The following is a 27,363-nucleotide window of genomic DNA, read 5'->3' as shown; positions in this document are numbered from 1 at the left end:
ATGGGAAGTTAATGACAGAGCAAACACAATTTCACGCTGCCCTCTGCCCACGGTGTTTTGCAGAATGACAATTCTGCATAAGCCACTTACTCTCTGGTTTCCAGAGTAACGATGATTAAAATTGGACGGCGGTTCATCCCTCCAACACAACTGCTGTTGCACATGAAATTGTACAGGACTGTCGTGAATTCGGTGCCGACCTGAACACGGGGGGTGGGGGGTGGAGGAGGAGAAAGAGTCTGGTTTAACAATGGTTTGAACTGATGTTCTTCCTCTCAGTTTTCTCCTCTAGTTAATCAACTCACTTCTGATGAGGTGATAGGCTTTCCTCTAGCAAGACAAGCTCTACAACCCATCGTAGATTCCCCTATGCCTTGTCTCTTGGGAAGCTTAAAACCATGTTTGCAGCACTGGATGCTAGGTGAAACAGGCTTTCAAACATAATGGTTGGTTTTGTTTTTTTTTTTAAGATTTATTTATTTATTTTAAAGAGAGAGAGGGAGAGTGGGGGAGGGGCAGAGAGAGAGAGAGAGAGAGAGAGAGAGAAGCAGACTCCCCACTCAGTGTAGAGCCTGACTTGGGGCTCCATCTCATGACCCTGAGATCATGATTTGAGCAGAAATCAAGATTGGTCTCTTAACCAACTGAGCCACTCCGGTGCCCCTAAATTGTAAAACTTCTTGATCCTGTTGATCCTATTCATTTGCAAGCTAAAACTATCACCTAATTCAAGCAGGGGGAGAGATGAAAAAATTACCCAAACTAGCAGCAACACCCAGGGATATTCCCCCATGTGGACAAAACAGGATAACACAGATTTAAGTGTACACTTCCATAAGTAACACTCTGGAGCTGGAAAGGTCCTTGAGATTAAATCATCTATTCCCAAGTAGTAATTTATGGTCAAGGCAACTGAAACTTAGAGAGGGAGAGCCACAAGCTAAAGGTCTACACAGCAAGCCAGCAAACCATAATACTCTGGTTTCACTACTCCAGTGTTCCCACCACAGAACCAGTCTGTTTTCCTAATCTGCCACCTGTTCATCCATACTTCAGCTAAGAGATCCCCCTTAGAGTCTCTCATTTGTATTCCAATTAGGAACATACTGGCGTCCAGTGCACATCTACTATCATTCAATTGCCATTTAAATTCTCTAGATAAGAAAAGGTCAGGTATTTACCCAATCACAAGTTTAATTATTATTGGCCTTTAAAATGAGAACATGGGTACAGAGCAATGTTACCAAATTAACCAGTACAGATTTAGGAGTTCTGAAGGGGACAGAGAAGCAGTATGGTAAAGAGGGAGAGAAGAAATACGAAAAGTTTTATATTTGATGACAAACACTAAGGCAGAAAGAGATCCTCCAAATACTTTTTATCACCAAAACAAATGCTTTCCCAAGTCAATCCACTACTCATATTTTTACCTGGGGTGGCTCATAAGGTACCAACACGCTCTGTCTTCCTGTGATGGGGTCTTCTACATACTGGGCATGGCTGTTCCCTTCTACTCGAATCAAATGACTAGGAGGGGCAATCTGTCCTGCAGAACAGAGAAAGACAAAACAGTTAGTTCCTTGCCTTCAAAAAGGAAAAAAAAAAAAAAAAGAAAAAAGGAAATGAAACTGCATATACAATATATTGGTGGCTAAAGAAGTGATTTGTTTAGTAGAGGAAATATACATCCTTAAGAAAAGGAAGAGATCTCATTGCCAGACATCTAATAAATGCAGGTATGCCTTTTTAGCAATAGAAAGGGCTGCAATGCTCATCTATATTTAAGGGAATAATCCTTTGTTTCTGGTGTTGAAGGTTAACAATTCAAACTTTCAAGCAACTCTAATTATGTCTCTGCCCTGATCTATGGAGCGGATTTTCTTAGCTTCCATGAAAATGGAAGGGAAAGGAACAAGTTCATAAAAACCAAACAAACAAGAAAACCCCCAAATCTCAGCTTGTGAAAAGATGCTTCCTCAAAATTGTCTAGCAAAAATACTAACATGATGTAATAGATTGCAAGGATATACCTCCACTGCCTGTTCCTTTCTCTGCTATAAAGTCTCCATCTTTACACCTGATTTTTTTTTTAAGATCTACACCCAACGTGGGGCTTGAACCCATAACTATGGAGATCAAGAGTTGTACATCCTACTGACCGACCAGCCTGGGACCCCTGGTTTTGTACCTAAAGATGAGAAACTTACTGGTTTTCTGGTGCTGAAAGAGCTCCAGGTTGGAGGAACAGAAAAGGGAAGCATGCTTTTAAAAGAGCACAGGCCACATTTTGCAAAATTGGGATACTTGACAGAGCTACAAAAGAAAGAAGCTAATCTAAGAATTGGGAGGAGGAGCCATAAAGATGTTCTTAACCTTTGGGTACATATTATCATTCTATAAAAGTCAAAAGTTAAGTGTGAAAATGCTCTCTGAAGACTCATTTATTTGGCAAAAACTAAAAACAGCTGTTTTGTCAAACAGTGAGAAAGCAAAACAAAATAGAGTTATACCATCTCGATGGATCAAGGATAGTTATGGAAACCTATAATGAAAACTAGCTGTAAGGAATAATCTTTAAGGCATATTATTAAGTGAAAAGTAAGATGGAAAGGTTTTGAAAATGAAGCTGTGTAGACTAGGATTGGAAATTAATGTATAAAAAAGTAGTTGTGTTAAGATGGGATGATTTTAACTTTCTCTTTTGAAATTTCTATCCACTCTCTTTCTTCCTCTGTTAATTTTTCCTTACCATTTATTTCTACTTTCACACTAGCTACCTACCAATATTTCTATTTTTAATATATTTTCTATATAAGGTATCCTCACTTCTTTTTTTTTTTTTTTTTTGGTATCCTCACTTCTAAGCCTCCTGTACCCAGATCACTCTTTGATGAATACTTAGATGTTCTCTTGTCCTTCCTTTCTACTTTCCTCTGCTCCTCACTTAGCCTCCCTTCATAGAACCTTAGAATATCCAATGTAAGAGAACCCTCAGAAATAGTGACCTCCTCTGTAAAGCTGTTCTTGGATCAGAGGCTCAGAACATGGGACATGACTTATCCATGGACACAGCACTTAAAGGAGGCCCCAAGATACCTGCTCCCTGACCCCCAATCCATTACTTTGCTGTACCCCCTCCTAGTTTATGTCCTAGATCTTCTCCTTAGTCTTCTTATCCATTATTTATCTTCATTTCTTTTGCTTTTCCCCCACTTTCCTCTTCTATTTTTCTCATGTATTTAGAAGTAAGTCCAGGCCATCTAGTAATCACCAATATTAAATCAAACAGTCCAGTTGTTATAGAGCCACAGATGCATATATCATTATTCTCAGACACTCTGTTAGACAAAGATGTAGACTGAGCTGCCTTCAGGGTGCAGAGTTTCGAACCAGGTCGATGGACTCCCCCAAAAAAAAATCTCCACAGGGTCTCAATTTTCAAGAAGCTTAGCCAAACAGCCCCAGATCCCAATTCTTACCCTCATTGAATTCACGGCTCAGCTCATGGTTGGGGCACCGTTTCACCACTTCAGTAACATGTTCAGCCTTCTTGTAGACAGGCATGGCACGGATGACAGCGCCCTGAGGAGGTGGGGTCATCACCTTGATCTGGATGGGACATGTCTTTGCAATTTGGCAGTAGAGTTTCTTCAGTTCAGTGGAATACTGCTTAGAGATAGGCCGGTGGTGGCGGGAGGAGAGAACCAACAGGGGATATTGTTACATTCCAAATCAGAACAAGGAAAACGGGTTCATTTTCCATAGATACACATTCATGACTGGCTACTACACACCTGACGATGACCGCTAGCAATCTTATTGGAAGGAGTTCTATTCACTAATCAAATTAATCTTTTTTCCTACTTTAAATAAAATCCTATGTTGACAAAAGAGTGCACATTTATCAAAACACACTTATGTCATTATTTCCTATTATCTTCTTTTCAGGATGAAGAAATTGAGTCTCAGAGGGGTTTAAATAATTCATACCACAAACAACTTCATTGAGTACTAGAAGTTAAGTGGGAAAAAAACAATGTCCTCATGTACTGAGAGATATTAAACAGATTACAATTTATCCTGCCCTTATAATACTATAGAGGGACTCATAGGAAATAGGATTTATGGGGAAAAGATTAAGATGGACTATCTGGCAGAGAGTAAAGAGATTTTACCCAAGGTAAAACCCAACTAGAAAAATGCAAAGCAAAAATTCTCCCAAACTATTGCACTTATATTTTCATGCCATAGCTTAGGACAATGAGAAAGCTGAAAGGGGCTATTTGGTTTTATTCTCTCACAAAAAGGACTGGCCTGTTATAATGGCACAAATCATGATGACAAAAGCCATCAAGATACAGATCTCTTCACTCATAAATGACTGAAACTTTTCCTCCCCAAATTTCCTTTTCAGAGAAAGGAAATTCAGTCATTGCTTGGTTGGCTGGTTGGTTGGAGAACTGGCAAAATAGGGGGAAAAAGATGATCCCAAGAACCAAATCGAAGAAAAAGGTCTTAGCCTGTTCTTCTTCCCCTCCTGATCTCTGAACCAATGTAGAAAGTCTCCATTCTAATCCTTACATTCTATTAAACCTTAACATCCCTGTTCTGAAGGTCAATACCCCATTACTGCATTCCTCCTCATTCTGCTGCTGCAGTGAAACCACTAGGCACCAGAATTGCCAGCCAAGAGTGGGGCACCTAGTAACACTTACAAAACAAAGGTAAACACACACACACACACACACACACACACACACACACAGGTTGCAATCCTAAATTGGCAGCAACATTCTTCCAGGGGAAAGACACTGGGGACTAGGTGCCAGAGTGGTAAAAATATTTATTATTGATATGTTTCAACCCAACTTTGACTGAAGGTAAATGTCTGACTTAAAAAGACAAACAAACAAACAAACAAAAAAACAGGCATTTAGAAATAATTGCTTTATATCTTCTTTGGAAATGTTTTATTTATTAAATATTTCTTTCATCCCAAGCATTTTAGTAGATGAAATTTTCAGTTAAAAATTTCCTAATGCTAGAAGTGTGTTGCATAATCAGCTCTCCATGCCCACAGGTCAAGGATTAACACAGCAACAGGGTTTTATATAGCTTGAGGAAACAGGGAGCATGCCAAAAATCGACCGCAAAAATAAAATTCTACTCGGGAAACATTGAATGAAAACTAGAAGAGTATTTTTGTGCTAGTGTTTTTAACCAATGACCTTCCAAAGACACCTCCTTAGGAGACATTAAGAACTCACTTTTACTGAGAACTCTCAGAAAATTAAGCATAGCCCTTTGTGTTTTAGTTAGGAGATACATAACGTAAGCATGAGTTTCATAAGATTCACCTCAGGAAAAATGACTGAAAAATAAGTTTGTCACCTGAAGGCAAATAAAGCATCTACCCAAGTATGTAAAGACTGCAAAAAAGAAAAAAAGAAAAGAAAAGAAGAAGGATAAGTGTTCAGTGTAGGAAAGTTAAAAAAAATCCTATTTCAATAATTGATATACTATTAATCAAATTTGACAGACTAAGGTGTAAAAGTACTAAAAACAAACCTAGGCATCATCAGCTGTTTTCCTTACTAATGTTCAGGGATGGGGAAAGGGAATCTAATATCTGAGTCTGAATAATGACAAATAATAATGACTCTACCATTTCCCGAGTTCTGCTGTCAGAAATGGAATCCTCAACCCTACGAGGAAGGTATTACAGGTGTACAGTCTCTTATCTGAAACTCTTGGGGCCAGATATTTTAGAATCCATAATTGTTTTCATTTTAGAAAGCTAGTAGAGTTCATATATCACATATTATAAACACCTCTGGTGGGACACATAAACAGTTCAGCACCCCATAATCAAATGTTACCATTTCTTCAGAATTCCTGACTATTCACACCAACTGGGAAATGACTAGAGAGCTTCAAAGTTCAGGCCTTACTTGCCACCAAATGAGTCTGTCACAAGCAATGCAATTCAAACCAAACCAAACGAAACCAACTTTTGGTTTTCAGAGCTTTTTGGATCTCAGAATTATAGATAACAGATAATGAATCAGCATTATTATCCCCATTTTATAGATATGAAAGCTGAGGCATAGAGAGGACTTGCCTGAGGTCACAGAGAAGAGCTGGTTAGCAACCAGTATAGGAGAGTCCTGGCCCCAGCCCCGGAACAACAGTCCCTGGTATCGATTTCTCTTGGCTGGGCAGTCCAATTTTGTACACTTTTACCTTTTTCTAATTTCCCCCAGCACGGCCATATTCTGAATCAACTTCAAAGGCGTACAATCTTCCTTAACATTAAAATGAGCTCAAAAGCAGCTGCGTCGCCATCAACAATTCCTCTTTATTTATTTCTCAGTGTAATAATGTTTGCTCGTTTAATTGCAGAGAGAGGCAGTGTGTGATAGAACTGAAAAAAATCCTGGACAAGGAGGAAACCAACCTTGGAGTCCAGCACCAGTGGCCTGTAGGTACTCCGATTACAGCTCAGGGCAAGTCATGAATGAGGCCCTAATCTTTCACATGGTTTGTTAAGGTCCTTTGTGTTCTGACCCCATCTATCTCTCATTTGCTCCCCTCACCCCCCAAACATATTCATTTCCCACCCCATGTTCTACCCATGCAAACCTCTTAATGCCTCAAACACACTGTATGTGCATCACCCACAATTCAATTCAATCATGCCACTCCCTGCCGGGAGTGACTCAGGTTCTTCTTCTGTTCTCCACACCAAGCTAGGACAACTTAGATAGCACCCCTCAGCGAGGACTGCATCCAGTACGGTAGACCACATTTTCCAGTTTTAATGATGAAGGTTTCATATTGACTAAGTCTAAATATCTGACCAGGGCCAAGATCCATCTTGCTTATTGCTTCTGGTTAAACTATCAGGCCTGCTGCTCAGTAACTAGAGGAGGTGAAGAGGCCTGGTGTGCTCAGTTCTTTACAAAGTCACGCTTCTTCTATTTTTTTCCTTCCTGGTGGCAAATTCAGTCTGTGCTGATGTATATTTTTCCAGCACTGAATTCAGGTCCCCTGGCCTATGGTGTATTCATAGTTCTTTAGACTTCCCCACTTCCCTTCTCTTCTACCTAATGGCCACTATCTCCTTCATCAATTTCCCAGTCATCTGCATGGTCACACACACACGCAAAGACAATCTGATTTATGGCAAGATTTTAAAATACACTGGTGATTCAAGCTGGCACATGGTGAAAACTGGAACACATCTAGCTCCTTTTAATGTCTCTCTCTTCCTCTCTGAGACTTCTAAAATCTACGTCTAGACTGCTCCCAACATTGACTTGAGATTCTGTGATTCTCAGGTCTAATTGCTTTTGGGTATGTATTCTTCTTTTTTTGTTTTAATCAACTTTGGGGTATAATTTACTATAAAGTATACCAGTTTTTAAGAGTTGATGACTTTTGACAAATGTACACAGTTGTATAAATACCTCCCCAGCCCTGGTCATCAAAATTATCTTTTGCCCCTTTTACAGCTAATCTCCCTGACCCCTTCCTAGGCAACCATATACCTTCTTTCTCTCACTGCACTCTTTTAGAATTTTATAGAAATGGAACAATAGAGTATATCATCCTATGTGCCTGGGTTCTTTCATTAAGCAGAATGCTTTTGAGGCTCATCCATGTTTTTGCATGTTTCAGTATTCCATTTTATTATTTAGTGGAATTCCATTACTTATCTATTCATCGATTATTTCCAGTTTGTATTGACTATGAATGAAACTCTTATGAATATTCATATGTAAATCTTAGTGAGGACACATGTTTTAATTTTCCCAGATAGGGACCTAGAAGTATGATTGCTCACTAAGTGTATACTTATCTTTATAAGCATCTGTCAAATTGTTCTACAAAGGGGCTGTGCCAATTTATGTTGCCACCAGCAACTTATGAGGGTTCACACCCTTGTCAGCACTTGCTATTGTCAGTTTTAATGTCATTCTAGCAGGCATGTAATGGTTCTCACTGTGGTTTAAATTAGTGTTTCCTGATGATTAAACATATGCACAGTATCTTTTCATATACTTCAATTATATTTTGTATAATAAAATATGAAAAATATAAATGTTTATATTTTTATACAAAGAAATTAAAATATAAAATCAAAATAAATATATTTATATTCAACTTATACTATTTCATATATTTATTTACTATTCTTTTTGGAAGTGTTTGTTCAAATCTTTCAAAATTTTTAAATTTTAATTTTTAAACTGGGTTGCTTATGTTCTTAATTTGAGTTGAAAGAGTTCTATATACTTTGGATAAAATTCCTTTAGCAGATATACATTTTTAAAATATATTTTCTCCCAGTCTATAGCTTGTTTTTTTTTTAACCTATATTGTGCGCTTTTCCAAAACAGTTACTTTTAAGGAATTATCAATATTTTGCCTTTAAGGCTTATGTTTTTTGTGTCCTAAGAAATACTGGTCTATCCCAATGTCAGAAGGATTTGGTATGTTTATATGTAGGATATTTATAGTCTTAGCTTTTGCATTTAGTTCTATATCAACATTCAGTCAATTTTCCTCCTTGTCCTCTTTTTAACAGTAATCCAATTGTTCCAGCAACACTTGTAGAAATGTTTATCTCAATCTTTCCCTTTGTTCAATTGTCTTGGCATCTTTTTTGAAAATTAATTGACCACATGTGTTCACATCTTTATCTAGACTGCCCTCTACTATTGATCTATACATCTAATTCATATATCTCAGTGTCACACTGTTTGGATTACTCAAACTTTATGGAAAGTCTCAAAATCAGGGAAGATACATCCTCCAATTTTGTCCTTTTTCAAAATTGTTTTGGCAATTTTCAATCCTCTGAAATTTCGTTTAAAATTTACAAGCTATTTGTCAATTACCACAAAAATGCCTGGTAGAATTTTGGATGACATTGTTTTGTATAGGTCATCATGAAAAGAACTGATATACTAGCAATATTATGTATTTTAATCCATGAACATGGTATATATCTCCAATTAGGAACTTTTAATTTTTCTCAGGAATGTCTCATAGTTTTTAGTTTGGAAATCTTGCACATATTTTGTTAGATAGCTCCTTTAATACTTTTTAAAGTTCAGTTATCCGGCATATAGTACATCATTAGTTTCAGATGTAGTGTTCAATAATTTATCAGTTGCATTTAACACCCGGTGCTCATCACAACCTTGATGATTAAAAAAAAAATGTTTAAATGCTACTTTAAATTTTTAATTTCTAATTTTATTTTTCTCGTATGTAAAAACATAATTGATCTTCGTATATTGACTATGCATCCTGTGACCTTGCTTAACTTATTAGTTCTAGTAGTTTTTTGTAGATATCTTCTGATTTTCTACATAGATGATTATGTTAACTGTGAGTAAAGAAGTTTTATTCCTTCCTTTTCAATATGCATGACTTTTAACTTTTATTCTTGCCTAAATGCAAAAATTGAACTATGGTTCAATTTGCCATTGCTTTATTTTTATTTTTTAATTTGATAACCTAGATCATTGATTTTAGAGTTTTATGTCCCTCTAATATAAAGATTTAATTCTACAAAGATCCCTCTATGGCACCCCTTTAGCTATATCTATAACATTTTAAATATATTCTTAATATGGAGGAACATCTGAAGTACTTCCTTTAGAGGTTTCTTCAGTCTTCATATCCAGTATGTGGGACCACACTTAACATTCCTGAGAAAAATAATTCTTTCTCTAAGACTTACACTGATTTAATGGATTCTGTTTCTGGCTTTAACTTATTTCCTCTATGCACCATTTTCTTATCATTCTAAATGGATTTTTTTTCACTGCTGTTCTAAGGTTATTTTTATCCCCAGCTAGTTTTTTTTCTACTTACAGGTATCAAAGGAAGAAAGCCAGTTGATTCTATATCTGAAAAGAGAATCTCCTATATCTAAGAACTTCTTTGGTGATGCAAGTCCATTGCATTGAGTTTCCAGTAGTTTTTGGGTGGACATTAAACATTCCAAACTTTGTGTTTGAAGGTAAAACATTTCTTTCCCTATAGTGCTGCACTATTAGAAGCAGTTATGAAGGATTAAAAACTTATAACTTCTTCTCAATTTCTTTTTTTTCATAAAGTTGTCTGTTTTTTCATAATTATAACATGCACATAGAAATTCTGAAAAAAAAAGGAAATATATGATGTATTTCCCCTACCCAGAGATAACACACCACAAACATTTTAGACTTTTTCCTATGTATATAAACACATACATACACACCTTAATATAAGCTGGAACATAACAAACATTTTGGTATCTTTTTTATTTAACATATCATGAATATGTTCTAATTTAAAAATATAAATTTTAGTGATTGCAATGATAATATTAAAGAAACATACCATGATTTACTTAATCACGCCTTTCTTATAGAGTATTTTACTCTAGTTTTAATATTAAAAATAACACTATTAAGCACATTTTAATTCACAAATCCTTATTATATATGTTAGTTTTAGTTGGATCCCGTGAAATGGGATAACTGAATCAATGTATATTATAATGTTATAGAGAAGCCCACGGTCAATTTGAATTTTCTTCCCTTATATTAAGATGCTTATTTCTCCCTAGATCCTTGCAGGATTTTGTTTCCTTATTAATTTTTTATTTTTTATTTGTTTTTTTTTTTAAAGAAGTGAGAATGTTTCTATTATTTTTCTTAGGATTATTTGGGAATTGGTGAGCTCTTTCAACTTGTATGTTTGAGCTCATCTCAATATAATTTTTCTTTACTTATTTTTTTCTTCTACTCTTAATTTTCAAAAATATCTAAGTCTTACTTTGGATCCACATTCTCTATCATACATTTTATATACTCAAAAACTGTTAGCATTTTTACCTTTTGTCTGCATTCTAAAAAAGCTTGTCAACAAGTTCTTTTCCATAATCATATATAGGGTTTTCTAGAGTTCGTTGTATTCTTTTCTTTTTTTTTTTAAGATTTTATTTATTCATTAGAGATACAGAGAGAGAGGCAGGGACACAGGCAGAGGGAGAAGCAGGCTCCATGCAGGGAGACCAATGTGAGACTTGATCCAGGAACTCCAGGATCACGCCCTGAGCTGAAGACAGATGCTCAACCGCTGAGCTACCCAGGTGTCCCAGTTCTGTTCTACTACAAATAATCATAATTCTTCTATTGCATTTCAAATGCTCCTGAACTCATTAAATCTCCCTTTTTACCTTATCCAGTCATCTTTTTCATCTGAGTCTGCTGTTCTAGATATATTATTTTCTTCCTCAAATTTATAGTGTTTATGATTCTATTCTATATTAGAATCTGCTAATCAGCTGCCACTCTAAACTAGGCATGGATCTATTTATTTCCCCACTTGTACATCATTCAATAATTACTAATCAAATGTTTACTAAGCATGTGCTATACAATGTAGGTACTTGGTTCTGTATGAGGAACAGAGAAATAAGATTAAAAATTTTGGAATGCAGGACCTTATGTATTCTTACTGTGTAGCACAGTCTTTAAAACATAAAATAAATTGAAAGAAAAGCTTACTCAGTCTTACCTTCAAATTGCTCACAGTTAAGAGGCAGAACAAAACACAAACAACACAAATACACTGTGTATAGCAGAGGTATGTATAATGTATTATGGTATTACAGAAGATAGAGCAATAAACTGTTAATTTGCCATTTATAGAGCAAGGCTCTGTTTTAGGTTTGGAAATTCAGCAATAAACAAAAGCAAAGTCCATGCTCTACAGGTGTTAATATTCTAGAATAAACAATTACATACTATATCAGATAACGATAAACATTATAAAGAAAACAAAGGATAAAATTAAAGGAGATAGAGTAAAAGAGCCAGAAGTTGGGAAATGTGGTGTGAGGGGTTTATTATCTTATCAAGGGTTATCAGGGGAGGATTCTTTGATGAATTGATATTTAAAGAAAAGATCTGAAGGAATCACTAGAGTTAGCCATGCATACACCTAGGGAAATAACATTTCAATTACTAGAGACAGCAAGTGCTAAGGTCCTGGGAGGAGTATGTCTATCAAGGAGACCAGTGAGTGAAGACTACAGTGTGGCAAGGGATAAGATCTGAATCAGACAACATATGAAGCCCAGATCATATAAGGCTTTACAGGCCAGGGAAAGACTTCAGCTTACCATGGCGTGAGCTAAGAAGACACTGGAGAGGTTTGAGAAGGTGACGTGATCTGATTTCCACTTTAATAATATTTTGGCTATTATGTGAAAAACAGACTTTATAGATCAAAGATGGAAATGGAGAGATCAGAAGCTACTGCAAATGATCCAAGTAAAGAATGAGAGTGGCTTAGCCAGCAGTAGAGTTGGCAAGAAGCAATTGGTTTCTGGATATAATTTAACCAGATATACTGATGGATTGGTTGGAGATGAGAGAGAATGACAAAAGCAAATGTATTCCACAAGAGAAGAAAAGTTTCATAGTGATATTAAAGTAGTGATATTAAACTAGGCCTTACAAGGCAAGTTATTCACCAGCTACATGGTGTACCCAAGAACCCAAGGATGGGAGAGTCAAGAGGCAGAGAGCAGGCTTTCCACAGACAGGAACATCATGAATATAAGCAGAGAGATTTTAACTATGACTGAAATATAAGTGTGGGCAGGATGGAAGGGGGCAGGGCAGGAGTGGGAGGGGCAGAGCAGAAAACAATGAGGCTAAACTAGGAAGGCAGCTCCCAGATTCTGACGAGCCTTGGATGTCATAAGAAACAGCTGGACTCTACCAACAGGGAAAGAAGAATCATTAAAGATTGCAAAGCAGGGGAAGGACATAACCAGTTCTGTGTATTAAATAAAGCAAAGCTGGTAGGAGCAAGACTCGAACAAAGTAAGAGAAAGGAGTCTGATCAGGAGGAGGTGTTCAGGCAAGAAACAAGGAGGGCCCAAACTAGGGCAATACAAAAGACCGAAAAGGTAGAGAGATAGAGGGAATTTTGGGGACTTACTAAAATTCAGTGCTCTCGTTTTCATCACGAAAGCATAAAAACAGACTGAGAACTGTTTTTCACTGGAACAAAAGATGCTTGCAAAAATAATACCAGTTATTTGCTTATGCCTTTTCTAAAATCAAAGGATGAATGAGAGTTAGTTTAGGGCTCCCAACAGTCAGTATAAAATGAGACCTGGCTTAGTCAGTGGACTCTTCAACAAATAGAAAAAAGAAAAGATAATTGGTTTTAATTCTGAACAAAGAAAATAAAATAACATGAGGTAACACTGGGATTAATAAGCCAACTTTGTTGTGAAAGAGGAAAGGGCTTAGTTCTCAAAGCTGAGAGCATTAGAGGTCTCTTACTCAACACCATCAATTGTAAGCAACAGTTACTGAGCTAGGGGTCAAGAGACAAGATTTAAATTCTGCGTCTTCTATTCACTGCCTGGGTCTTTAATTAGTCACTTCACTTCTCACCAACAGAAAATAGAAAAAAACATATATGGAACATACAGTATGCATCTTTTAGAGTAGAGGAGAAAAATCATGGATGGATATGGGAAGCTTTAGTCAACTGCAAAGACCAACATAAAAGCATGTATTATGATTATTACTGAAACCTCATATTTCTAAGATCTTCTATATAAATTGTTTAATGTAGCTTAAATAATTTGGGGGGCATTGCGAAAACACTATTTCAACCTGGTCGGGAAGTAGTTGTTGTCAGATAATAAAAATCTCCTGAAGTTTGAATATTACCATTTATAATGAATCACACAGTTCATATCTATCTGCTAGTAATCACTAAGTTCTAAATGATGTGAAGTTACTAGATTCATTTGTTTAAAAAATGAATGGATTTGCTTATCTGCTTTCATATATTCTTAAAATACATATGCATAAATTCTTAAGTAAATGCAATACAATTTTGTGTGTCCTTAAAATTTACTTAAGCTACACTGCTCAAAATTTAATCTCAACAATCTATTTTCATTTCTCATATTTTCAACATTTATCCATGTTCTTATATGTAGATGTATTCATTCATTTTAATAGTTGGAAGGAGAGAGGGTAATGAGATAGAATGGAGGGAGACCTTTTGCTTTATCTGTCATATTTTATTTATTTTTAAAAAGATTTTATTTATTTATTTATAAGAGGCAGAGAGAGAGAGAGAGAGAGAGAGAGGGAGGCAGAGACACAGGCAGAGGGAGAAGCAGGTTCCATGTAGGGAGCCTGATGTGGGACTTGATCCGGGGACTCCAGGATCATGCCCTGGGCCGAGGGCAGGTGTTAAGCCGCTGAGCTACCCAAGTGTCCCTGTCATATTTTATTTAAAATATATATTTAAAGGATGCCTGGATAGCTCAGTAGGTTAAACATCTAACTTTTGGTTTCAGCTCAAGTCATGCTCTCAGAGTCATGAGGTCGAGCCCTGCATCAGGCTCCACACTTAGTGGAGAGTCTGCTTAAGATTCTCTATTCCTCTCCCTCTGCCCTCCCTGGCCCCTCATGCTCTCTTTTTCTCAAATAAGTAAATCTTAAAATAAATAATTAAATATATACAGTAAAAAATTAAAAATATATTTGAAACAATATTATTTTTTTAGCATTTTGGTATATAACTCAGGTATCCAAATTTATCTGTTTTTGTAGGCTTGAAATATTTCCTAATTAAAAACTTTAATCTGTAGATTTAATATAGGCATTACCTGTAAAACTGTTGCAGGTTCATGATTTTAGAAGACAAAGAATATAGAAATAAGATGGTAGAACCCTGAAGGACCATTATAGTAGGTCTTGTCCAAACTTTATTCTCCCCATAATTTTCAGTTATAAAACCTAATGAAATTGGCTCATTAATTCAACAAATATTTATTGAACCCCTGCTTCATGGCAGGCTCTGTTTTGAGTTCCAGGGAACTAGCAGTATCTCTTAGGCAAAAGGAGTTGGTGTAAAGGGAGCAATGACATTAAATAAATTATTTCTAGGAGTATAATATCTGTTCTGAAGAAAAAGCAGAGGAACACAAGGGAAAAATGTGAAGCTCTATTTAGTTTGGAGGGTCAGGAGGGCAGAAGAAATTATTCCTAAGGGTTTCACAATGAAATCTAGGCAATGCGGGGACGAACTCAGATTTCCTTATTTCTGGAAAGCTAATGCTTTTACAATTACATTATACTCTGATGACTGAGTTTCTATACAAAACCAAACTCACATGGTAAGCAAAGAACTTGGTTCTCTGTTTCTATTATGGATTCCCTTGTTTCAAGGCAGTTTTAGTTTAAGATACAGTGGCCAAGCTCTTCTTATAAAGTTAGATCAGGAAAAGCCAAGAGATCATTTGGTTCAACCCATCCAGTTACAGAGGAAGGATCCAGACTTTAAAGAAGGGATGAGACTTGCTCAAACTCACTCAGCAACAAGGACCATCCTGATATACAGGCTGATTTCCCTTTTCATGCACCTTGTAGTCTTAACACTCTGAGTACATGGCCCAGGAGGAACTGGTGTACTTTGTACCAAAGTGAATTTACATAAATGTGCAATATGATTAGAAAAACAAGTACAGAGCTCAGAGCTCATCTAAAAAATAAAATATGACCACCACTTCCCTACAATATTACAAGGATATTCCATAATGCTATTTGCCTTAATATCACATGCTTTTTAGTTTAGTAAATAACTTTGTCCAGGAATTGAGATTTTCTTCCCTAAATTGTAGTATATTTCCAGAATGATCTTGAACATAAGAATAACATGAAATGTCCACCAGCTGTTTTAAGAACCAATTTTTTTCAGCAGGTCCTAGATTTGATAAATCAGCTGTGGATTATAGTAACCTTTTCATATATTTAGGCAAGATACCACATGAACTGTGGCTCTTAAAATCATGCAAATCTTAATGTAAAATTAGAAAATGAAATATTGTGAGAGGGAAAAAAAAGGGAAAAGAAAAGAAAGCATATATGAAAGAATTTACTTTCAAAGATAAAATAATTGATCTCTCGGGGATCCCTGGGTGGCTCAGCGGTTTAGCACCTACCAGGGCATGATCCTGGAGACCCAGGATCGAGTCCCACATCAGGCCCCCTGCATGGAACCTGCTTCTCCCTCTGCCTGTGTCTCTGCTTCTTTCTCTCTCTCTCTCTCTCTCTCTCTCTCTCTGTATCTCTCATGAATAAATAAATAAAATCTTTAAAAAATATATTGATCTCTCAAAAAAAAAAAAAAGTCATGGACTTCAGACACTCAGTCACTGAGGAATTTCAGGCAACTTACATGATCTCCCCAAACACTGAGCTAATAATCACCTATAGGAGGAAAACAAGGGAACTCTGTTAGATGATCTATGTTTCTTCCATTTTGAATATTTTATGATCTGGTGCAAATCTGTTAGAGAAACCAGTTACCAGGTTTATCCTGGCAAGGTAACTCTTAAAAAGAATTTTGAAAGCAGAAAGCAGAGTGTTAATAATCATTCTGATCAGAAATATATAAAGAGTGGGAATTGATGTATGTACTGATGTATATGTATGCACATTCAATGGTGTGTTTATTCCTAGGAATTACTAGGCTATGAGCTAAAACAAAGAGCCACATTTTTTGTAGGGCCTCAACCAAATGTCCTCTTCCACAGTCTGGAGCATCCATATGAACAAAGTATTTCTACAGTGTCATGGAACAGAGGCGCCTCAAAACAAATGAACTAACTTCTTTCTTGCTATACAATATCCCTGACAAAATGGAAAAGCAAGCTTTGCCTAAGTTTTGTTTTGTTTTGGGAAGGAGGGGAGGAGGTTTGGCATATTGAGGAGTGAACTGCACAAAGCCAAATATCATGTTCAAATAAAATAACTCCAGGGGATTTTGGAAAACAAGAGTAAATTCAGCTCCTTTACTAATAATATGTTGCAAAGAGAAGTGGGGAAAAAAGCATTCCAGTAACTACGACCCCACCATCACCACCTGCCTCAGTAGACATACTATATTACATGCTCTTGGCTGCCAGACTGGTAATTCAGTATCACAATGCACAGAGATGCCAGCTAGCACACACCTGCATAATTTTTCAACAGCTCCCTTTCCTAAAGGTGCAACAAAGACCCTCCCTCCCCACTCCATCAAGAAGAAAACAAAACAAAACACTTTAGTCTCTCAACTTCTCCCAGAAGTAATGCCATACCTTATGCGAATCCCAAATTGCAAGGCTAACTTCACCAGCAAATCTCCAAGAACATGGAAGGAATAAAATTCCATGGAATAAATAGATCAATAATTACAAAATTCACCTCACTACTCAATCCATCCTCAAGGAAAGCAGCAGTAGGATACACAGGATAGTGTCAAAGCTTTTCTGAAGCATAGTGCCAGCTTGCAGATAAATCCACATCTGGCATGCTATCATGCTAAAAGAAAATGTCTTAATTTTTTTTCTAATTTAAAACTATGTACATTTTGATCTACTGAACATTAGCCCACAGAATAAACCTTAGCATATAAAACCAGATGCAGCCATGCTCCATTAACACTTAGGGCAAATTATCGACTGTGAGGATGGCCAGGTCTTAAAAATAGAGGAAAACCTAAGCCAAGGCTTAAATACATCAACTTCTCTGGCCTTCTCCATGAATTTGGGTTGATGAAAGGGAGATAAAAGAAAAAAATAATGAGAATTACAAATAATCTAAAAGACAACCACCATTCACTAACAGGGAATGCTAGGTGTGCTTTTAATTTATAGTTCGTATTTGCGGAGAATTTAAAGAATACAAGAGGTGAAAGTGGGGTCTTTACTACTTCAAATAACCTAAAAATAATTAAGAAAAAAGGGCAAGCCCCAAAGCTGTCACAACTCCATTCATCTAAATATAGCAATTATCAAGTGCAAAGCCAATCTGAATTTAGTCAGAGTTATCCTAAAGCATTCAGTGATTTCAATTTTTTGTCTTCTAAACTGTATTCTTGGGAATTGCCAAATTAAAAGCCCCTTTTATGAGGGTAAGAGGATGATAAAAGCAATAATTGAAATTGGTAGGAAAAAACATCATATAAAACAGATGGGGTACTCAAAGAGGACAAAATAAAGTTCCGGCAATTGACTTTGGAGAGGGAAAGATCACTAAGGGGCAGAAATGAGATGCTTGAAAATAAAAATATTCAGGTCAGAACATAATTTTTGATCAAGAGGCTTGGTCAACTAACTATAACTATCTAATTCACTAAAATACAAAAACAGTCTTAGCTATAAAGAGCCAGATACAGCCCCAGTATGATCTGCTTGAAATAGGCTGAACAACCTTTTCACATATAATTGTATAATTGTATAGGCTAATCATATACCATATTCAATTAACTATAAATCTATAAATCTATTCTATAAATAAATCTATAAATAAATTCACTTGAGAAACACTGTAAGTGTCATTTTTAGGAAGATTTTTTTTTTCATTTTTAATAAATGAAAAATGACCCCTTTAAAGGTTTTAGTTAAGTAAATATACTTTAAACAGACATCAGGTTACTGTTCTGTCATGGTTTTGATGGATGATGTATGAAAATACCAAAAACAGAAACAGGAAGTGAATGCATATATATGGTCTGGGGGAGGGTTGGGGTGTTCTCTTGAGAAGCCAACTTTAAAAGGCTAGGTGAAAAACCAGAATACCGGTCAAGAACCAAAAGGTTATCCTTCCCGTGACTACACCGCAGTTTTATCCCCCATGTCTAAGCTGCACATGCATAATGGGTCTGTAAATATTGCCCAAAGAATTGTTAATAGGAAGGCAGGAGGACAGGATTCTAGTTATCCACTTGCCCACTGACTTCCTGCCTCACATTATGCAAATCATTTCCCCTCCTTCATTCACAACTAAGGCATTCCACTTAGGACTGCATCTACTTCAAAGGAAGGGAAAATCTGCAAAGCGAGCTTGCAAACAGATCCCTGGCCACCATGTCCTATTGAATCTATCATCATGATTGGGCAGGAAGAGATCCCCAAATTGGCCCCATGGTCCTCTGGCAAGGCATTCAACTTCTCCTCCCTGTCTCCCTTCCTGCCACAGTCGTCTAGCTGCCAGACATGTACGAATTGTGCGCTTGATAGTTTAAAAAAAAAATCCTTCCTCCAAGCACTTTTCCTGATGGCCCCAGCCAAAGGGCCGCCTGTTGCCACCTGTCAGTTGTGGGGATTAATTACCTGAGCCCAGGCTGGGAGCGGCACATTCTTCCCAGGGCCGCACCCACAGATGTTGACATCAAGCAGGTGGGCTGTCTGTTACCCGCTCCCCGTGAAGCCCAGGCGGGAGCCCACCGGGGGCCTGGCAGGTGGAGGGGGGTGGGACATCCAGACTGCACCCATAAACCGCGGCAGGGCGGGATGTGCCCTGAGACCTCTCTTGGGGAAGCCACAGGCAGCTCTGCGGCTAGCCCTGGGCACTGGCCTGGCTGGGGAGGCAGCTGCAGCCTTCCTTTCTGGAGGGCAGCGTGTTGGCACAGACCTTGGAAAGGGGTGGGGGGTGGAGCCCGCCAGCCTGGTTCTAGTTGCCTGAGGGTATGAGTTTGGAAAGCCGGTTTAAAAAGATTTGACAGACCTGATTGGTAATTTTGCAACTGTATCTCCCCAGGAGGGTAAAATGACCTTTCATTTCGTGTCTCTTGTCAGGGCCATCCCTGCCAACCCTGCTTGACCAGTAATACCATTTGCGGTTGCCTTCACAAGGTGGACACCGGAAGGTATTTGTCAGAGGGGCCGGTATACAGCAGGTGCTCAATAAATGTTGCCTTACCTTTGAGGTTTCCTGAAGTCACAACAACCTGTGGAGACTCAGGTAGTAAGGTGACTCTCCTCTTTTATGTGTGCAGAGACCAGGGCTTAAAGGTTTAAAGCACCACCACTCTGCTAAATGTTAGGACTGAGCATGGAACTTTGGGCAACGTGTCTTCTCAGTGTGGATCACACAGCTGCAAACAAACCTCCTGAGTGGCGTGCATACTCCCTGTCCCCTTGTAAAACAAACCTGGACACTCCCCAGCCATACATGAAGATACAACTATATGTGGGGTAAAAATTCTTCTAGCATGAACTGAAGCTCCAGGGGACAAGGCACTCCGTTGGACATATCTAGTTGAACTGTCCAATTTATAAGAAAAGAGAATAAACTCAGGGGAAAGGTCACACCGCGCATCAGCAATAAGACAGGATTAGACCTGTAACTCCTAATTGCCAACCCGTGATCTTTTCACTGTAAAACATTCCTATACCACTTCTCTTTGAGAAGGTGTCATCTGGGGGTTGGCGGGCATATCGGAGAGCTTCCTAGGAGCACATGCACACTCTAGACAAGAAACACTCTTTGCCAACCACTGCTTCCCTTCCAAGGCCAGCAGCAGCATCCGTGGCTAACCAGCGCACTCTCTGGGGTTTAGCCCTCATTTCCCCTTAAGGAAAAGTGTCTTCCTTCCCCTCAGGGTTACTCACTATCCCTCACAGCCAGCAGAGCCCTAGGATCCTATCCCTATCCTTTCTCTCAACCTCAGGTTCTAAACCTGACACCCCTAGTTCTTCCTTAGCCCTTACATTGGCATATGGAAAAGGCAGCCTCAGGTCAAAAAGGCACTGGTCCTGTTCAGAACTCAGGTCACTGCCCACCAAGAATGTTTCCTATCCCTGGTCCAGGACAAGGCCTCACACTGTGGCTCTCAAACCAGCAGGAGTCCCTCCCTGGTGGCTATTCCTCTTCAACCCCTGGATGCTAGAGTGGAAGGCCATTGTCTCTACTTGCACATAGACCCTTGTGCTCTCCTTCAAAATGACTCCCAGGATACAATTCTTAACCCTCTGGTCCCTGCTGGAGCTGCACCTGTGCAGTGAGCAGAAACATCTTCAGAAACTTGTCACTGCTGGACACATGTATATGCCTAAACCTACATAGTGGCCCAGGTACCCTGTGCAAGGTACTACTAAACCTATGAGTTCTCATGCATTAGATTCATGGCTTATTTTGACATTTCATGTGCAAATTAACCTTAAAAGTAAACTCTATTCCAAGCATGGTAATTTGTTCGGATCTTAAGGATACTCTTTTTTATTGCAAAGCTGGTGGGTCAGTCTTACAAGAAGAGACGGGGGACTATGTCTAGACAGTGTGGAGCATAATAGTATCTATTGATTTCCAGAAATGACACTGGCACTCACCACCTGCGTTGTCATTAACGGTTTATAGAGTACTTCCATATACACTACTAATTCTCAGCTAACTGTACGAGTGAATCATCTGTCTCTACTTTGTGTCCATGAAGAATCAGAGGCTCAAGTAGGTAAGCTAGTTTTGCTTGCAACAAAACAGGGGTAGAGGACAAGGCCAAGCCTCTAATCTAGGTTTTCAAATTGAGGGCACCTACTGTGCATGTAGACACATCATATGATACATTGTAGGATGTCTCCCTGTGCATTTATGGGGCCATTGCTGCATTCAGGTTACCCAACTACATGTTAGGACGGGAAGGGCTGGGGACCAAGTCCCCACTCTCTGGAAACTTACCATTTAGAAAAGATAAGTATAAATAAATATTGCTAACAAACAATGGAATTTAAAATGAAGAGACAAACATAATGAATGGAACATGAATACCAAAGTGCTTTCTGGCTGTAAAGTCCCAGAAAGTTATTGAGACGCTGAAAAATTGTCATCACCTCGCAAGGATGTAGGTTTATAAACATTGCAACAAATACTCTCCAAACCTTTAATACATGTGCTTACCATCCCCTACTTCTCCTTCTCTCCTTCCCTCCCTTTCTCCAACACACACATACACAGACACACACACACAGAGACACACACTCAGTTAAGCTCTGTTTTACAACATCAAGAGTTTCACAGTTTTTTTTTTTAAGAAGGAAAAATAGACAACTCAATTCATTCCTAAAATAACTGCATAACTTCCAAGTTCAGGTTTCAATTAGTAGAATTATGAATAGATATCTACAGTTTGGAGGATTATTGCATGAACAAGAAAAATTTAGGATCTGCATCTTTCAATGAACCACAGCCTTTGCCATTTCCTAATGCATTTCCTAATTTCCTAATGCATGCTCAAATATTCAAATATCTGAATATTCTGGTGATACATATGTACTAAGTAGGACCTGGGTTTGCTGCATATTAAAAAAAAAACCCATAAGCTAATACTTACTGAACATGATTTAGTCTAGTACTTTGCTAAATTCTTATGTCTTAATATAGTCTTCACAGTAACCTGTGAAGTAGATATTATGACTCTCCATTTGCCAGAAAAGTGAATTGAGACTCAGAAAGGTTAAATAAGTTTCCTAATCTTTCACAGCTACCAAGGAGCAGGGCCAAGTTCAACTCCAGGTTCCCTTGATGGCAGCGCCTTTCAGGGCACAGCTCAGGGCACTAGGGATGAGGTGGTCTGACTCTGCAAATCCTTATGCCACATTATCAGGGTGACATAGCCTGCTGGAGCTGCAGACTCATCTCCAAGAAAGAGCTAATACCACAACCCTCTTTGGGTTTGTTGTGAGGGCTGAATGGTGGAAGCCAGGTCGTGTGTCCAGTCCAGCGATGGGTCCAGCTAAGAGCGTGTGACCAACAGCAGCTCTCCTCATGGTACCACCATGTTAAGTCCCACTAGTCATTTATACTGTGCAACTTTATTGCTAGACCAGAGACCAGCAAAGTTATTTCAGAGCCACAAAGTAGTTTCAAGACAAACTTTTAAAGATGACTCTTTGACTCAAGACCTAGCTCATGAATAGGAAGGTATGTTCTGGGGTGAATCAGGAAACAAAGAAGAAAGAGTAGAGACAGAAAAAAAGAAAAAATATATTGGAAATCTAGTTTTCTCACTGTAACTGAAATCTAGGCGAGTGGATTCTTAATTCTCTTTCTTAATAACACATCATGTTTTGTGATCGTCTGTGTGTTGGGGGGAGGCCACAGTACTTGTTCTGCTTTGTGTTATCTACCTACGATATTTAAACCGTAAGCCTAATGCACGTCCTCCTGACAGAAACTAAGTCAGATGAGCAAAGAGGTTAAATCTGTCCACGAAAGAGTAACAACAATTTTGATAATCATTATTCTGATAGTTTATATCCTTCCTTCCTTTTACCTCAGAGAATAGATGCCCAGGTATAAATATAATGGAATTTAAAAATATTCATTAATAGGGGTGCCTGGGTGGTACAGTTGGTGAAGCATCTGACTCAGGGTCAGTTGAGTTTCGGTTCAGGCCCTGATCTCGGAGTCATGAGATCGAGCCCTGCATCAGGCTTTGCGCTCAGCTTGAAGTCTGCTTAAGACAGTTTCTTCCTCTCTCTCTTCCCCTTCCTCTACCTTTAAAATGACAAATAAATCTTTAAAAGGAAAAGAAGGCAAATGAGTAGCAAACGGATTTCAAAACATAAACAGAGGCCATGCTTGCTGATCTCTGATCTCCTTTGATTTACTGGATTTTTAAATTGCACTTAAAGTACCAGGGGCTTGTAAGTGGGCTACAATGAATGTGTGAAAAGTTTAAGGGACTTTCGGGATGCCTTAACTACAGCTGCCCCTAAGGTTGCAAGGGAACAATGACAAGATGAATTTCTCTCAAGGCTACATCATCATATAAGCAAATTGTGGAGTTTCTTAATTCCAGATAAGCACAGGAAGTCCCCGTGCTGGAACGCTGAGATCCTAGGGGAACTATGGGATACTGCCAAGGAATGGTGTAACTCAAAAATTAGATCAGATTTGCTACTTAATACCTTTAAGCCAAGTCTTACACTTTTGTTCTCCTGCCTCTTTTTAAATAAATCCATAAGAACTAAAATAATTTTAAGATGTCTATTTCCATGGTTGATAATTAGGGACTGTGTGGCCAACTAATATGTAGGTGTCTGTGTTTACTGGGGATGGGGGAAGGAGGTGGAGGTTAGGGAGAGATGTAAACAAACCCTTTCCTTACTTGTAATACCGCTTAAAAGCTTATCATAATGTTACTTCCTATTTCCCTATAGTTCACTTGTTTAAGATGAAAACATGCTTCATCTTGCAGGCTCCTTTTTTTTTTTTTTTTTTTTTTTTTTTTGCATTCCTCATAAACTTAATATTCTAAGTAGCCCCAACGGGGAAAAGAATGCAATAGAACTGTCTTAGTTATGCTGTGGAGATAGAGTATATCTATTAAAATGTTTTAGCACTAACAAGAAAAATAAACAAACCTGTTAAGAGCAGTAGTCCTTGTGAACAAATCTGAAACAGTATCAGAAAGGGAAAGAGGAAGGAAACAGATATGACACAAAGGAAAAAGAAGGCTGGAAGAGAGGTAAGGAGGTCCCAAAGACTATGGAAGATAAGTGTGCTAGTTCAGCTTGTATTTAAATGCATGTGCAGACTTTTTGTCACCTCACTAATGCTGAATTCAGTGTGGTGGGAGGGATAAAAAAATTCACTTCTGCTTAAAGAGTTGTTGTTTGAGCAGGGAATAGCATTTCCAGATCCACCAGTTAAAACCAATGATTCCTTTGTTAGCATAAGTACATCCCATAAACACATGGGATGTACTTATGCTAAAATTTGTGTTGTCTATCTGAAATTTATATTTAACTGGATGTTTGGACACCCCCCCCACCCCTTAAATCTGATAACCCTCACTGTGAAGGACATAGAGACATCTTAGATTTTTGTTCTTGGCATTTTCAAAGTTACCAAAACCATCACCTATCTTTAACAGTTTTAAACATTTTGCTAATCTTATTTCAGGATAGAGGAGATTCTGGTAAATAGGAATGAGGGGAGAGAGGGGGAATATCTTAGACAGAAGGGATAGCAGGAGCAGAGGCATGGGAGTGGGAAAACAAAACAAATATCGTCTTCTGAGGACCGTGAAATATCGCTGCTGGCAGTGGGGCAGAGTATATTTTTGGAATCACAGCATGCTGTGAGGAACACAATACTCACAGAGGCGGAAGGCTCATTTCCCTAGCATCAAATTGGTGTCAGATCTCCAGAAAAGTTACATAACTCTTCATTTGAGAAGTAAGGGTAATAACTGCCAACTTGACAGGTTATAAGGATTAAATGTGATAATATGTACGTGTGTGTGTTGAAAAATATAAGACATTTTACAAACAGAAAGAGATCATTGTTATTAGTGGGAGTTTGGGCCAAAAAGGAATACTTTGATCAGAGCATGATGTGCTTAGAGGTCAGTGTGCAGTCATCAACAAAGGGCATCAATGATCCTAGATCTGCGAGGTGTGTTAGAGAGATGCCTCTGCCTGACACTGAAGAGGGAAGGGAGAGAGGGGCAGGGTTGGAAACAAGTATACCAGTTGATCCAGAGGCATATGGGCTCACTCTAGAACAGGAACAATGAAAATAGGGATGAGAGGTACTACCAGAACCGAATAATCTTGATGCCATCAACTCTAGTTTTTCGGGGGCATGAGATGAGAGATCATTTGACTAATCAATGTCTATTTCTGCAGGTCACAGAGCAAGAACTTTTTGGTTCATCTAGCCCTAGAAGAGGTATGCTTTTCAACTGTCTACTAGTTCTAATGCTAGAAAGTGTTTTATTAAAGAATTTCATTGTCCTTATGTTAGGTTGCCACTAATAAAGGTTGATGATCTTGTAAATCTCCACCACTCTGGGACCATTCAGTTTCATATTATCTGCGAACTGAAATAACAAAATCTACTCTTTAAAGAGGGATTCTTTGACATTCTTTTTCTTTAAGATTTTACGTACTTATTTAGAGAGGGAGAGTGCGCAAGCAGTGGGATGAGCAGAGGGGAGGGAGGGAGAGAATCTCAAGCAGACTCTGAGCTGAGCGCAGAGCACAACTTGAGGCTCAATCCCATGACCCTGAGATCATGACCTGAGCCAAAATCCAGAGTCGGGCACTCAACTGACAGAGCCACCCAGGCACCCTGGATTCTTTGATATTCTAAGTTGCACATGTGCATTTGATTTAACTCCTTAGAAGAACTAAGTAAAACAAATAAACCAAAAAAAGAAACAAAATTTTTCTTCCAAAATTGCCATTTTCTCAAATGTAGAATATGGATAGAAGCAAGAGCAAAATCTCTTGAAAACAGCAAATACCCATGGAAATAAACCACTATCCACTTAACCAAAGGAATGTGCATTCTGACATGCTGATGGGAACATCTGACTAGTAAGCCCAATCTTCCTTAACCCACTTCTAGAGAACATCTCCTCATAGTCTGAACCTGGATTTGCTCTGGTTACAGACAAATGGCTGCTAACAGAACAGGGATTAAGCATGCAGTATGAATGTACTGCAATGCTTTCATTATGCTTATTATAGGTGAGACACAGGGTGGTATACACACACCATAGTCAAGATTTCCATTCATTTATCTGACTGGCCACTGATTCATTTCCAATTAGGACTTAGACGAAAAAAAGATATTAAAGTATTCCCAGTCAGAGAACTAAGGGGAGAGAGCTGGCAAAGGTCTCCTATTTTAAGGCTTTCATAACCTATAATTTATTCTTCCCACTTTTAGTCTGTTAGCTTTAGGAGTTGAAGTTTAATGAACTTTAACCATCCATCTGTATTCTTTTTGACTATACAAGTTGCCCTGTAGATAGCTTCACAAGCTATAGAGAATCTTAAAAGGAAAGCTCAAAGGGATTTAATTCTCGAACCCTATATGTGTGGGATCCCAACCTGGGCGCAAGTCTGGATTCCACCAACGTCACAGGGAATCAGGGACATATATTAAGACTCCTTTCATGGGACCAGACCACCCAACTCTATCTCAATCAAGATAAAAATATTTGGCAATGAATGATCCAGTTCTCAGTCCCCAAAGTTGAGAAACGTGTATCCTTTAATAGTTTGGGGGGGGGAACCCCAAGGAATGAAAAATAAATTTATGAAATCAACATCTAACTATTATTTCTGAACAAAATAGCAAAATACACACTTTCCTTCAAAAAACCACCCAAAACAAAAACAGCCCATCCTGGGCAGAGATTTAGGTGCAGAGATTTTGGAACTGCATTCCCAATGAAAAAAGAAAAGGGAGGGTGTGCTACTGTTGGGTGCACCAAACTCTCTCATCAAACCAGTTGGATTATGGTCTTAATCACCACCATAGATGAAAGTGAACTGCAAGTTTGGGAACCCACAGCCCAAGTGTTAGACAGAATTTATTCTGTGGGAACAACAGCAGAATGACTGGGGAGACACATGTACAGAAAGTACGTGGAATAAATGGTCACAGATTCTTGTTGATTTTCAGTAGAAATACCTAATGGAAATATCCCTGATTTAAACATAGGAGGAGGAGCAAGCTCATGAAATCTGAATGG

At 38.2% G+C, this 27,363-nt stretch overlaps 1 protein-coding gene across 9 annotated transcripts in view; it reads right to left on the bottom strand.

The window, feature by feature from the left end:
- The window catches only part of TP63 (tumor protein p63), a 218,388-nt gene that overhangs the window by 29,038 nt on the left and 161,987 nt on the right, over positions 1-27,363 (bottom strand). For all 9 annotated transcript variants that reach the window (XM_038583684.1, XM_038583683.1, XM_038583685.1 and 6 more), the window contains 3 exons: positions 3,480-3,666; positions 1,431-1,546; positions 91-200 (listed from right to left, as the gene is read on the bottom strand). In XM_038583684.1, the coding sequence (XP_038439612.1) occupies positions 91-200; positions 1,431-1,546; positions 3,480-3,666 (413 nt within the window). The remainder of the gene's footprint in view (positions 1-90; positions 201-1,430; positions 1,547-3,479; positions 3,667-27,363) is intronic.

Source organism: Canis lupus, chromosome 34 (genome assembly GCF_011100685.1).
Source record: "Canis lupus familiaris isolate Mischka breed German Shepherd chromosome 34, alternate assembly UU_Cfam_GSD_1.0, whole genome shotgun sequence".
Classification (NCBI taxonomy): Eukaryota; Metazoa; Chordata; class Mammalia; order Carnivora; family Canidae; genus Canis; species Canis lupus.
This window is presented reverse-complemented; position numbering and strand designations above follow the sequence as displayed.